The following is a 13,158-nucleotide window of genomic DNA, read 5'->3' on the forward strand; positions in this document are numbered from 1 at the left end:
AAGCTGCTGAATGTGTGAAAAATGGTGCCCTTCGGCCTTGTCTCAGATTCAAGGATTGATTTGATGATCAAAAACCCTGTGGGCGATCATTGGAGAGATGCAGACACAGAAGCCAAAATTAGAGCCCGTCTCTGGACAGGATTCGACGTCTTTGAAGCTACCATCAGAGATATCAAGACTGCGGTAGACGATGTGACAACACGCATTGATTCTCAATATGGAACGAATGTCTCGAAGCTCAAGAAGGCAGTTTTTACTTGAGTCGATCAAAATACGCCGATCTCTTGTCAATAATCAGAGAAGGCATATCTAACCTTGAAAATCTAACGGATCGAAAGATTGAACTTGAGCCAGCGAGACGAGTCCGTTCCTGAGTGAAGCTCGTCACCATTCTCCGAGATATGTCCCAAAGCTTATATCAAGCATTGCAATCTAGCTTGAACTGTCCTTGCGAACATGACTTGAGTTTACGACTGGAAATTCGTTCAGATGACGTGCCCTCAAATAACGATAACGAAAGGACAATGGACCACATTGAATTTCAACTCGCGGTGTCATACATGACTCCAACTATCGACCCTAGTAGACGTCTAGTTGACGATCGAAATTGGGAAGAGGTCATGATCAAGGCGGCCACGGCGACCAGAACAACATCGTTTTATTCAGTAATTTCAGCACCTACTACGCAATCAATGAAAGCCCAAGGCAAGCGAAGTATTGGGTTCTCCAGCTTAGCCGCAATTTTATCATCTACCAATACTCAGGCACCAAGACAGATGTCTCCATGGATGTACTTACATCTATGACCACTATTACATTGGGAGTATCCGTTAGGATTGGAAAATTCTGCGACCTACCTGAACCTTTGCGAGAAGATAAGAAGGGCTCATAAAGAGAAAAAAACCGACACCTATGGAACTATTATCGACAAGTCATCCCAAACCACAAGAAGATACGGTGTGTATCCTGTCCCGACTACAAGGGACTAAAATACCCGGACTTGGTCTATTATCTCTTTAGGGGAGGCTCTAGAGGGGAACAAATGTATTTCATCCCTGTCATATCAAGACCGTCTGAGGCTTGCGGTGGACATCTCTTCCAGCATTCTCCAGCTCCACGGAAGTCTTTGGCTTCCAGACACGATCAGCAGCCGCGAAATCTATTTCTTCTGGAAACAAAGCTACCCACTCTACGACAACCCTTTCGTGATGGCGGCCCTTCCGAACAACGGTCTAAGAGGCTCCTAGACCAGGTATGGATGACTAGTTCGAACTATGGGACTGCCGTCATGCGATGTCTTGATGGCGAGTTGCACAGCCATAATCTTAGCTTCCACAACGAAGACTTTTGCCAAGAAGTGCACTCAGGAGGAGTTGTCGCTCTGCTTTTGAAGGATCTTGAAAATTCATCAAGTTGAAGAGCATGAGTGGTTGAAATTCATAGAAAAGTGTCGAAAGCGCTATTTTTTTTTGGAAGTGAGACAGATGAGTGATAATACGAGAGAAAAGCGTTTGCCTACTTGCCTCCCATTGCCTTCCTGGTAGCTGCATCTAGGTTGCGAGATTTGCTCCGCCGACTTTGGCGATAGCAGCGGTAGGACCGCGATGACGGGGTTTGAAGGACACAATTTGAGTGAAATCAATGTTCGATTTGCGTAGTATATCTAGTAACCACTACGGAACGGATGTGGGACAAAAATGCAGATTGGGAGGGTCGGTTGGAGGACGAAGTAAGAAGGGAGTGTGAGAGAAGGGAGGAGGGTAGAAGAAACCTAGTAGTCAGCAGAGCGTAATTCAACAAAGACAATAACACAAGCCACCGTTTCGAATCAAAGAATCTCTACTCATTTAACGTGCTCAAGTTACACAGCATATAGTCAATTCATTCTGGGCTTCAGAGATCAAGTCTGTAGGAGCCGATTAGAAAGACAGAGTTATGAGGGGGACAAAAGCAATAACTTCCGCGACTCTTTATTTAAGTGTTTAAGTCAATCCACGATCCAAATTTGGTCCTGTGGCAAGTCCTCAAGTAATATTTCATGCGACAGCAACATGGGGATCATTACCCAAAACCATTCCCGCATGTCTGGTCCGATTGTCTCCTCGACAGCCGTTTGGAAATCAGGAGATTCATCCCAGTACTCCATTGCTGCCTCTTTCATCCTCGCTTTCATCTCACCCTTGATAGCTTTCCACTCTTCCCCTTCCACATTCCGACCTGGAGCATTCAGGAACGTCAATGTTAAATCCTCGGATGCCAACTGCCTAGCCAAAGTTCTGAAAGCTTCAGCAACAAGGACTTCAGAACTACTGAGGCGGTCTATAACTACAGACCGAAAAGAGTGAACTAGAAGTGCCCCTCCATCCTCTTGATCCGATTGCTTTATGTGTACCAAAAGACTGGTGTGCAAGGCGTTGTTAGACTCTGTGAGGTGATTATCGCCTGAGAGACTGTCATGTATGAGGGCAGCGTCTCCTTCGTCGAGGGCGGAGCAGAGTCGATCCCCCGCTAGTCTATACCACTCATTGAGTTCGTCACCAGAAAATGACTTCATTGACTGTAACCTCAAAAGCTCTGCATCAAATATGCGAAACCAAAAGCCTGAGCTTTCCTGCTTGGCATACAAGTAGGTCTCTTTGGGTTGTATCAATCCTTGCCACGGGTGGAGTGGAAGCCCTAGAGCTAGTGGTCTAGTCCTGATTCTCGCTCCCTGGAAGTGAACACGAAGACCTGCCGGAGTCAGACGACCAAGGTGGGAGGCAGCCTTGTTAGGTGTATGAAACCGGACTGCCCTGCTGTTCGCATCAATCGCAGAATTCGTGATGGAACCAAGTAATGACAGCGGCGCCCACCGGAAGCCGGCCTGTTTCATGGGCCTGTCCTCGGCGAAGATGATCCGCGGAGGAATTCCTCTATATAGTTTCGAAAGTTGCTGCCAGACTAGTGCCATTCGTTCTTCGTGTGACTCTGCTGCAACGATGGGAGCCATATCGAGCGACAAGAGCGTCGCAAGACAAAGCGGTTCGTCGGATGGAACCGTCACACTTCTGAAGTAGAGGGCCCATTGAGTTTCGTAGAGGCTTGATTCCAAAAAATTGCCGGATTCTCTGTCGCAGACTTCATTCTCCTGCCGGCCCCAGAAGTTGTGGACTCTTTGAAGCTTATAGTGCAATTGTTAGCAGCAGATCACACTCGTCAACCTTGGAGTACCACTAACCTCTGCCTCCACGTCATTAGAAATTTGATAAAGACGTGGGTCAGTAGTTGCGGCTTGCTGCAATTGAGCAAAAAGAGTATAATCATGTGCAGCACGGTCTGATAGTTGAAAGCAAAGTGACTTCGATAAGGCTCCCTCTACTGGCTAGTTAGTGACATGAAATAAAATTTTGGACAGACTAAGAGCTTGCCCTGTAGTGTCCATAGTCTCCTCATCCATGAAGAAGTGCCGAAAATTCGGAGCAGTATTTCTACAGGAGATGTATCCGAGCTGTATGACGAGATGGAAGAGTCAAGAACAAGGACATGGGTCGCATTGCGATACACATCTAGGATTCTCTCCAGAGAAATTCTTTTCCCTGATTGCTCTGTAGGACAACACAAAGTGTCAATCCACAGCCGATATTTACTGCCAGGCGAGGCATGTTGGCTTGACACCATGTCCCGTTGAAGGTTTGTGATCAGTTCTTGCAAGCGAACTACTTGGCATTCTTGGATTGCATTGGCATTCGGATTGCCAAGTCCATCAGCCCAAACCTAAGAATGTTAGCGATGTAGAAAGTTTGAATTTGGGGCCACAAACATGTGAGAGCGCCACGTATTCATCTCCTGCCTTGTACTCCTCGACGGTGAGGCTGATATGACCATTCTCGAATTGATTAAAACACAAAATAGGATAAGACTTTGTATGTCGCAGTACTCTCTGTACTTCTTCAATGTCAATTACGTACTCAGAGCATGAACAGCCTGATTGTGCATGGGATAGCTTGTAAGTTGCAAGGTCGATCTGGAACGCTTTGCAAAGGACCTTGGTACATGATGAATGATCTCGGCGAGCCCCTCCCTTGTTGAGCCTTGAAAGAAAAAACATAGTTGTTATTCCTCGATACAGTTGCGTGACTCGTTCTATCTCACTGGGACACCAGCCAAAACCTATCATGTCTGACATGAGCGGCTTGCTGGAGTGGAGGTGTTTCGGACCCCATGCAAGTGAGGTCATATCCGAATCTGGTGGTGCTTCCGTTCCAGATGCAACAGCACGACGTATTAATTGGCCATAGCAAGCTCGAGCTGCCGAGGATACAATTTCCCCTAAACCGGCAATGGAAAGGAGCACCGATTCGTCAAATTCGCTGTGAATAGCTCTCAACATTTGGCAGGTGAGATAGAGGCAGGATTTGATGTGCCCGAGCTGGGCCGCCATGTATCCCTCTCCAGCCATCAAACTGGCCAACCGCGACTCGAGCTTTTCAAAGATCTTTGCTCCGTTGATGTACCGAGCGCCATCTACCTCCATAATAACGTCGCGGTAAACCATGTCATACTGAGCCTCTGCGTGCTCTTGGTCGACTCCGGTAGCTCGTCCAGGACCCTCATTGAGGCCGAGGACTTCAGCAACGAGCCCGAAGTAGAACCATGTGAGGAAAAAGTTCTCGGTCTCTTCCTTTGCGCTTGGATACAGAAGCTCGGTATACGGGATGTGAAGGGCTGCGGTTGGATGTCGCAAGTCATAAGGCACCTTGCCAAGGAGTCCAAGTCGGTCAGCGAATGATAGAAACGGTCCACAGTCCCAACTGACCCTCCCGATAAACGGTGTCATCGGGATCGGGGTCGAAGGGCTGTGAGGGACTGCAAGGATATCCATTTGGTCGGTGATTCAGTTGTCACAAATGGCGCATTGAGGCTGAAGAGCCAAACCGAGTTAAATGGCATCTCTCTGTTACTAAGCAGCAAAAACTGAGACATGACTGGACAACAACTAACTTAGGACTCCCGGGACCAGTTGCGTACAGGACGGATGCCGTCTAGTTTGACGATCCTGAATGATCTTCCTATCTGATTCCTTTAGATTTGAAATTTTATTTTCTGAAATTTCCCCGATCACCTTACGTACCTGTTTGCGATCAGCTTCTGTCCTAGATGGCCATCGTTGGAAAGTCGTTGTGGTGTTTTAGTGGATCTCTATCGACTCATACCGGATCACGGTACGCAGCACATCGCACCTCCTTTCTTATAGCATCTTATCGCACCATTTAGTAGATCACTATTGTAGTCTACAGTTTTAATCTAGAATCTTTTGAACTAATTTCGATATCCTTCGTCACAATTGGGACAACCGTACCCCGAAGCGACCACTCGACGTCTCCCCGAAATGACGACTGCCATCCAGCCTCAGCCACTTCCTAAGCTAGGACCAGTGAGTGAGTTTACCGAAAACGCAAAAACCGTATTGGCAGAGTATCGCGACGTTCATAATTCAGTCACCCAAATATTTACTCCTTTTGCGGCTGGTTTTGAGAATGTGATCAAACTACTCAAGGAAACCTCCAAGTTTTGATGATACGGCGGTATGCTTTACCAGAAAAAGAAGCAAAGGGGGCATCTGGTGAGGTTTCGAGGCTTATGGGAGAGTGCGATACCGATTTCGCGGAAGAAAGGACTTCGTTTTGCTCATCAAAGCGGTCAAAGACAAGGATGAGCCTTTGGACTTTGAAGCATCCAGGTGCTTGAACAAACCGATCAAGGACTTTTCGAGCTGCAGGTATGGTAAGCTTGATGAAGATGAGATCAAACTTTCCCTAAATAGACGAAATGACATCGACAAGTTGAGGCGCCAGTATAATCGCAACGTTGGAGACGATGAAGGAGCCTTATTCTGGCAAGCATTTATAATAACCTCGAGGAGGAAGTCACCTTCTTAACGAACCCAAGCCCTCTTCAAAACTTCAAATGTTTGGAGGATTGGACAGATGGAGGCTGCCGGGGCTTATTCTCTGCCTCAAATGAGGAGTTCGAGGTTCGAGTAGATTTAGTGACGAGATCTCATCGTGTTTGAGAAGAACACGCTTGCATGTAACTCCATGTTCTTCTTCTTTACATATAGTTGGTTGGTGAGAGATGCACCCACACCAATTCCATGAGACATATTAAGTCGAAACCCAGTCAAGACTAAGGAAATAGTCTGAGGGATTGAATCTGAATCACACGCACAAATTGTAGGTCTGACCATTAAGACTACTGGATTTAGAGCCTTTACGTACACCCGACTGAAAAGAATAGAAAGATATCAACAAGAGCTACCACAACAGCTTGGGTTAAGAATAAGGTCCGACAAAAAGTAGACTTAGAACTAAAGAAAGGAAAACGCATATCCCGCCTTGGTTTTGAGTGTAACTGCCACTTTCAGTGGTGCCTCTACTAGCTGTACTGGGACCCGGATATATAACGACTTCAGTGTGCTCGCAGGCATCATCACAATAGATGATGTAATGGGCTGTTGAGGTTCGTCTGGTAGTATCTTCAGAGTCCCGATTAGACAGAGAGGCTCCTTCGAGAAGCTGTACTCGAGTGATTCACCAAGTCATCAACCTTCTCTCTATTTCTCCGAGTGTATAAAAGCCAACATAGTATTACCACAAATGTCAGAGGCACGGCAACAGCGAAATAAATCCAGACACGGATTGTGACTGTCTCCTCAAGATCTGCCTGCCAATCGAAAAATGACATGCTGAAGAAGGACTGTGATTACCTCTAGAGTCAGCAAAGCTCGCGGAAATAGAAAGAAATTGCCTTCTTACGCAGATGAAAGTCGCTGGCAGAAATACCAGAGTCATGACAGCGATGGTTTTCATCGATGAGCTGTCGCGCAAAGCGGCTTTAGCTATCTCGCCTGACTGCCTAGCAAGCTTGATGGTTGCCGCTGTATCGTGCTGGGCAGTAAGATTGTATACCTGGAGCCGAGTTTAGCTTGGATGTCAGGGCCAAGAAATAGGGTCCCCCTACCGCGGAGAACTGGTTCTCTATACGCCTGGGCAAAACGCCGAGATCATACTGTGATGTTTCACTCTGCCTTTGCAGCCGGATTAAAAAGTTTTCGACATTTTGGAAAACATCGCGTTCCAAACAACTGCTGGAGTTGGCTGGCTTGCAATGCCTAATGATGTCGGCGAGAGTGGTCGACAATTTTGTCTCGAATTGCCACCGTCTCTCAAGCTTGACCAGGTCTGAATTACAAGCGTGTAATTCGCGAATGAAAGCTTTGAAGTCCTGATTTGTAGAGTGATCCAGAATCTGGGCTTCCACATTTGCGACCCTTTTTAGTAGCTTCGACAGTGTCCGCGACGTATTTTGAATGTGGACTTGCAGAAGTCTGGAAGGCAGCATAACCAGTAGTAAGTCAGAATCCGCCCACTCCTGGCACAGATGGGGTAATTCCCACTGATCAATGAGAGTTCGCACCATCTGCGGATCCGCCGACACAAGTACGCCTGTGAAGCTGCGGCCACAATCGGAGCCCAAGTGGGATTCCGTGGATGCCCCAAATGAAACCTGTGGCCCGTCACCATCTTTGGGGGTTTGCAAGAAGAATCCTGGACATTTAACAATTAGGTCGGTATGATGGTAGAAAGAAGAACTCAGACCTGTCCTTTCCGGCTCTTGCAACCAAGTCACATTGCCAGCACTACTACCCAATACGGTTTCGAAATCAAGTGCTGGACCTAGATTTGCCTATCGCACATCTTCTGGGGATGTCCAAAACTCGTCTGGGTTTCGATAGAGTCTAGGTTGACGTTAGTTTGACGTGGGTGGTGTTGTACGGAAACCCACAGTATTCGCAAGAAGATGGGACGCCATGTCGTCGATATGAAATCGCTAGAGCCATAGACATTGTAGAAATCATTATGCAGATTAGCGGTTAGACTGCCCGCATCATTTGGAAAGAGATCAAGGATCCCGCTCGCGCGAACTGAGGGATCTGACATCATTGTAGTCAATGAGTAATGACTCAAAGGCGCTACTATGAGCTACTGGAAAGAGCTTGGAGGTCGCGCAGAGAATCTTGGGTCAATATATCTTTGCCGACGAGACCTCTTCCGACAGGGTTATTAGTCTCGATGCAGGTCTGCAGAAATTGTGGCGGACATGGTACAGCAGCCAACAAGACAGCATGCATCCAAGAGCAGGGGTAAATGACAAACTGATGTTCGGGCTGGACAAAATAAGCAAAAAAAAAGGACACTTTCGATGGTAAGAGAGGCGTTGCCGTACCTGATAGGTGAAGCAGTACGGCCTCCCCTAGCGGAATGTGGGACGAATAAAAAAAGTATTCTAACGCCAACAGAAAAGCTATTGAAGCTAGGCGAGGCTTAATCTACACTATGAACTATTTTGACAGATTCACTTGCATTTAAACCGCTCAAAGCTGGGGAAAATACGAGAGTAATCTCCACGGTGACCGATGAGAATCGCTAGGATTGCTGCGAAGACAGGATTTCCTTGAGTCTAACCCAAGCTGTCTGTCTGTGGAAACCGGTGGCGTCTTGGGAAATTACTAGTGTATTAAGGCTGGATGATCGATAGAGACGCCAGGGTTGTTGGCTAGAGGCTGTAGGGCTGAATAAGATAAAAAGGAAAAACAGGTTGAGGCGTTTCTGGAGGAATGACCTTGACCAGTCAATCCAAGCTTTGCCACACACTCTTTTAATTCATTATGTCAGAGATATTCGGTCTCTGGGGATACAGGGGATGTTGGAGTCTTTGCTTTGCTAGGAAGGAGCCCTGAAGAGCTGTTAGATGATCTTTTTCGTAGCCGCAAACACAATAGAGCGCTACGATATTTGCGCTAGCTGTAAGTGTCTCTTCCATAACGCAACTAAATCAAGGACGATTAACTGACACTGAGGTCTGGTTCACTATCCCCATTGACATGGCTCTTCATCGCGCCCGTACCCGCGAAGAGTGCAAGAGCCTTGATCTTGCAAGCATTTACAGCAACCTCGAGGAGGGGTTCAACGCCTAACGAACCCAAACTCGAGATCAAGGGCATCGCGCCCCGACACAAATTCCAGCGATCCGCTCTCTGGCTACAATACAAGATACTATCCCCATCTGTCTTAAGACCCCAGTGCTGCTTGATCCAAGAACGGACAATGCTGACTAAGGGTTGTTCGACGGAGCAAAAGTCTTTGTCACGGATAATTTCTAACCAGCCTTTGTGAACAATCCCGGGAGCCGGCTGTCTGGAATAAGTACCGCCGTGAAATTCTTCAATATGGTGGAAGCCGGGACGAGCCGGAAATGTAGGAGGAGTTTCTTGGTCACCCTGCAAGTCCGAAGGTCTTATTTCAGGGCTTTGAAGAATAGCAGCGGGATGAATGACGTGTTGCCCCAAAGGGGAAAGTTGCTAGAAAGGCTGATGCTGACGATTTCCCCCCATTTACGCCAGTTGCCGGCTGTTGGGAAAGGTAATTCGGTAACTTTAATCACAAAATCAGTGCCTTGGAATGTTTGACGAACGATCATCCCTTATCTTATCGAAACTCAGCAATGTGACCGTCCCAGATGTGTTTCGCAGTTTTCTGCTAAAAACCTTATTACTTTTACTCCTATTACTCTATTAAATTTATTCTATACCCCTCTTCCTAAGGATAATACCCCTGAGGATTCTACTGCTACTCTTGCATAAACTCTACTCAGGCTGCCTAGGCTCAGGCTAAGAAGCAGTACAATTGTCGCGACCTGTGGCATAGCTCCCCCACCAACAGCTAAGCCACACGCCACAGTCCGTAAGGTTGTTGAGGCTCTAACTACCGCACAACGCCACAGGCACCCGGCCCCACCACGCCTGATCCAACCCCGGATTTTCACGAAGGCGCATCCTCCTCTCGTCCATCTCGTCCCTTTGCATCCTTCTCGCTCACCCGCATCCTCGGCTACGCAGACCCTCGCCCTCCCGCGTCGATATTTCCCGCACCCGAGCTCAGAATCAGCCTCCTGCCTCCCTCCCTCCCTGCCCACGCAGCCGAGCCTGTGCCCTCTCGCCGCCATGGACCCCGACTCCGTTGCCGCGACCGACGCCAATGTCGAGGTCGACCACGACGTCAACTCCGACGATGAAGAAGCGCTCATGGCTCAGGCCATGGGATTCGCCTCCTTTGGCGCTCAGCGCCCCAATAAGAAGCGCCGCTATAACCCCGGGGCTGATGCTGCGCTCGGCTCCGAGCCGATACCTTCCGTCACAGGCGCCAACTCCACGGCCCTGGGTCCCGCGCCAACCAACCGCTCCAATGCTGACGAGATTGCCCTCGACGACGATGATGGCGAAGATATCGATGTCCCAGCCCTGGCGCAAGTGCGTCCGGCGAGCTTGCCCCAACGTCCTGCCGCACCACCTGTAGGATTTGCCACCGGCCACCAAGCTCCCTTCCAACCGCGTCGTCATCAAGACTCGCCATCACAGGGCCCCTGGTACGAAGGCTACTACGACCCTTCTACCAACGAAAACCCATGGGACCGTCTTGAGAAGGCTCGAGGCCTGTCGTCTGTCGGCTCTTGGCTTCCGCGAGGTGGCGGCGTTGCTCGTCCGTCGACCACTGGCGCCCCGGCGTGAAGGCATTGAGCCAAGTTCTTGAGAGGGGACACGCGACTTGGGTTGTCTCGCCATACTAAGCTCACCTGAGAATCCGAATTGAGGAAAGAAGCGCGTTTCCTTGGCCTAGTCTCCCTCAATCACCCGACGTGAGGGACCATGGCATCACTTCCAGTGGCATGTCTCTCACGTGGACGGTCACGTGACACATGATCAGGGGTCGACCAACGTCCTGGACACCACGGCCGAACTACCCCATGGCTACAACAACCTTACGGCACATCACATGATGACACACATCGACGGTGGCCTGTACATGGTCTGGAGGGGCGTGGGAAACACTACGGCCACGGCATTGGGGGGTTATCACATCGCCCTGGCTGTCGATGGAGCGCCTTGGCCAAGTCATCAACGGAGGGGAAAACAAGACTCGATTGTTACGAAACCGCCAACTCCTGGGCCCGGCGGAAACATCCGGGCCTCCCAAGACACGCAATCCTGCCAAAGAGAGTAGTGAACCTCCCTATCTCGTCCTGCCCGTTAACCTAAAGGAGCAATATCAACCTGGATACCTCCCCCAAATAGGACAAGCGCCTTCAAATACATGCTTCTCCAGCACGCTCGTGTTTTTCCATCCTCGTCCTCTCCTTGGTCCAGTGGCTCCTAAGGCCCTCTCTCGTCCATCCCCGCACACCCCTCCCCCCGGCTCCTCGAAGACGAACTGGCAAGGCCCCCCCCTTCGGCTGCTCCCGCCTCACACCTCCTCCCACAGGAGTGTCCCCTGCAGTTCTCGGCGCAGACACCGACGCAAGCCATCATGCCCACCATGCCGTCCCCTGGCCCCCCGCAGACGCCAGGGAGGTGGTGTACTTTTAACATCCGCCCCTAGATCATCCCAAGTCATCCAATCATAAGCCATAAGTCGTGAAACAGGCGCCCTCGTTCCCTCCCCCCCTCCTGCCCGTTCTCTCCACACACCCGTTCGTCAGCGGCCTTCTGGCGTGTCAGAGCGGAACCGCCCACACGCCCACCGTCTGAACTCCGATAAAAGCAGCAAGAGATCCCGCCCCAGCGGCCCGCAGCCTTGCCGCGCCTAGTGCCCGGACTTTAACGTCACGTCACCTTCGCCCGCATGAACTCGCTCGTTCATGCATGCCTAGCAAGGGAGGGGGCGTGAAAGCTGCACAAACACAAAAAAAACATCCCCAAAAAACAGAGGCTAAATACAAATCCTGGTATCCGATCAACTTTTGGTTCCTGCAGCGGAACCACGTGGGTATGTGCGATTTTGGTGGGTAGGGGAAAAACGAAACGCGCGCTAGAAGTGAGTTTGTGTCGTCAAATGTTCCGATGCGGCTCAAAATGGAACCCTGGACCCCTAGTTCTCGGGGGATGGGTATCGCGCACGAGCCTTGCTGTACTCCTTGGTGTGCTTGCGCGAGGCCTTGCTCTTCATCGATCTGTAAATTCCCGTATGGTTAGCGCTAGATTCGTAGAAATTGTAATTGGAGCCCAGTTCCCGAAATTGAGTACTGTGTTGTGGCTCCCCGCCAATTTGCGAAAATTGTGGTTGTAACCGCGCGCAAATGGCCAGGAACTGGGTTTGCAGGGACTGTCAAAACACTCACCCAACTTTCTTCTGCGTCCACTCAAGGTCGCTTCGGACCTCGTGAGCGTCGCGCATGCCCTCCTGGAAGCGCTCTCGCGTCTTAGCCAGGCGAGCCTGTGCCTTCTTCTGCAGCTCCAGCAGCTCGCGGTGCTTGGCATTGAGCTTTCCGGATCTGCCCGTTCAGTTAGCAAGATGCCGCCAATCGGACATGGGGAAGAGGCGGCACCCTGCAAAAAACGGGGAACGGCAAACGGCAAATGCGAACAAGTGCGCAGTGAGATTGCAGCCGATCCCTGCGATTGCAAGGGTGCGTTTTGGAGGGAAGAGAGGGGAAGGCGAGGACTTACGTCTGGGCCTGCATCGCCATGCTCCGGTCAAGGGGAATGGGGTCGAAAGAGTTGGCGAAGCGGTCCTGCATGTACTCTTGGAAGTCGACACCGCTGGTGGAGGCGGTGCTGTCGTAGTCGGCGTAGCCACCGGCATAGCCGTTGGAAGTGGCCGAGTATCCGCCATTGCTGTAGGAGGGAATGCCGGAGGCGGAGCTGACTGAGTCTTCACACTCCGGGGGAGAGACGGAGTATTGGCTGTAGGTGGGGTATTGGGAGCCCTTGGTGGGAACCGGCATGGGCATGGAGTAGGCAACGTTGGAGTAGTGGGCAGGCATGATGACCAATTGAAGAGAAACGGTGGGTATCTTGGGCAAGGAGGAGGGTGGGAAGGCTTGAAGATAGTTTGGCAAAGGCCGTGAAGTGTTTGGAGGTCTTGTGGGTTGACTAGAGTCAAGTCAAGTCAAGTCGAGGAGGTAAAGTTGGGAATAGTGACACCGGGTCAAAGAGACTTTGTATGAAGGCCGGAGAAGTCAGGAGTTCAAGTGAGAAGCTTGCTGAAGAGTGATGAGGAAGGAAGAAGAAGAAGATGAATTCAAACTGATCAAGATGCACCCTTTTATAGTTTTCAGAGACCC

General features: G+C 50.0%; 6 protein-coding genes across 6 annotated transcripts; 3 read left to right on the forward strand and 3 right to left on the reverse strand.

Moving 5' to 3' along the window:
- Window positions 1-36: 36 nt before the first annotated feature.
- BGZ61DRAFT_550212 (uncharacterized protein) lies at window positions 37-1,453 on the forward strand. The gene has a single exon (XM_046255456.1). It carries the CDS (start codon window positions 402-404, stop codon window positions 804-806), a length of 405 nt encoding a protein of 134 aa, XP_046101353.1. The 5' UTR covers window positions 37-401; the 3' UTR covers window positions 807-1,453.
- Window positions 1,454-1,890: 437 nt separating this feature from the next.
- BGZ61DRAFT_424559 (uncharacterized protein) lies at window positions 1,891-4,877 on the reverse strand. Its single transcript, XM_046243609.1, has 4 exons — window positions 3,800-4,877; window positions 3,408-3,753; window positions 3,218-3,354; window positions 1,891-3,160 (listed from the first exon to the last, which is right to left on the reverse strand). Exons 1-4 carry the CDS (start codon window positions 4,859-4,861, stop codon window positions 1,988-1,990), a joined length of 2,718 nt encoding a protein of 905 aa, XP_046101354.1. The 5' UTR covers window positions 4,862-4,877; the 3' UTR covers window positions 1,891-1,987.
- A 1,651-nt stretch (window positions 4,878-6,528) lies between these two features.
- BGZ61DRAFT_480485 (uncharacterized protein) lies at window positions 6,529-7,885 on the reverse strand (the record flags this gene model as incomplete). The annotated part of the gene is made up of 4 exons (XM_046249194.1): window positions 6,529-6,735; window positions 6,795-6,947; window positions 7,000-7,715; window positions 7,825-7,885. 4 exons carry the CDS (start codon window positions 7,883-7,885, stop codon window positions 6,529-6,531), a joined length of 1,137 nt encoding a protein of 378 aa, XP_046101355.1.
- Window positions 7,886-10,042: 2,157 nt separating this feature from the next.
- Window positions 10,043-10,606, forward strand: BGZ61DRAFT_534888 (uncharacterized protein; the record flags this gene model as incomplete). Its single annotated transcript, XM_046254203.1, has 1 exon — window positions 10,043-10,606. The coding sequence occupies one exon, from the start codon at window positions 10,043-10,045 to the stop codon at window positions 10,604-10,606; it is 564 nt and encodes a 187-aa protein (XP_046101356.1).
- Window positions 10,607-10,788: 182 nt separating this feature from the next.
- BGZ61DRAFT_61898 (uncharacterized protein) lies at window positions 10,789-11,731 on the forward strand. The gene has a single exon (XM_046256921.1). It carries the CDS (start codon window positions 10,972-10,974, stop codon window positions 11,497-11,499), a length of 528 nt encoding a protein of 175 aa, XP_046101357.1. The 5' UTR covers window positions 10,789-10,971; the 3' UTR covers window positions 11,500-11,731.
- A 232-nt stretch (window positions 11,732-11,963) lies between these two features.
- On the reverse strand, window positions 11,964-12,858 carry BGZ61DRAFT_357824 (uncharacterized protein; the record flags this gene model as incomplete). Its single annotated transcript, XM_046240913.1, has 3 exons — window positions 11,964-12,045; window positions 12,214-12,366; window positions 12,542-12,858. The coding sequence occupies 3 exons, from the start codon at window positions 12,856-12,858 to the stop codon at window positions 11,964-11,966; spliced, it is 552 nt and encodes a 183-aa protein (XP_046101358.1).
- Between the last annotated feature and the right edge of the window lie 300 nt (window positions 12,859-13,158).

The sequence above is a fragment of the Ilyonectria robusta genome, assembly GCF_021365365.1.
Source record: "Ilyonectria robusta strain PMI_751 chromosome Unknown BGZ61scaffold_16, whole genome shotgun sequence".
NCBI lineage: Eukaryota > Fungi > Ascomycota > Sordariomycetes > Hypocreales > Nectriaceae > Ilyonectria > Ilyonectria robusta.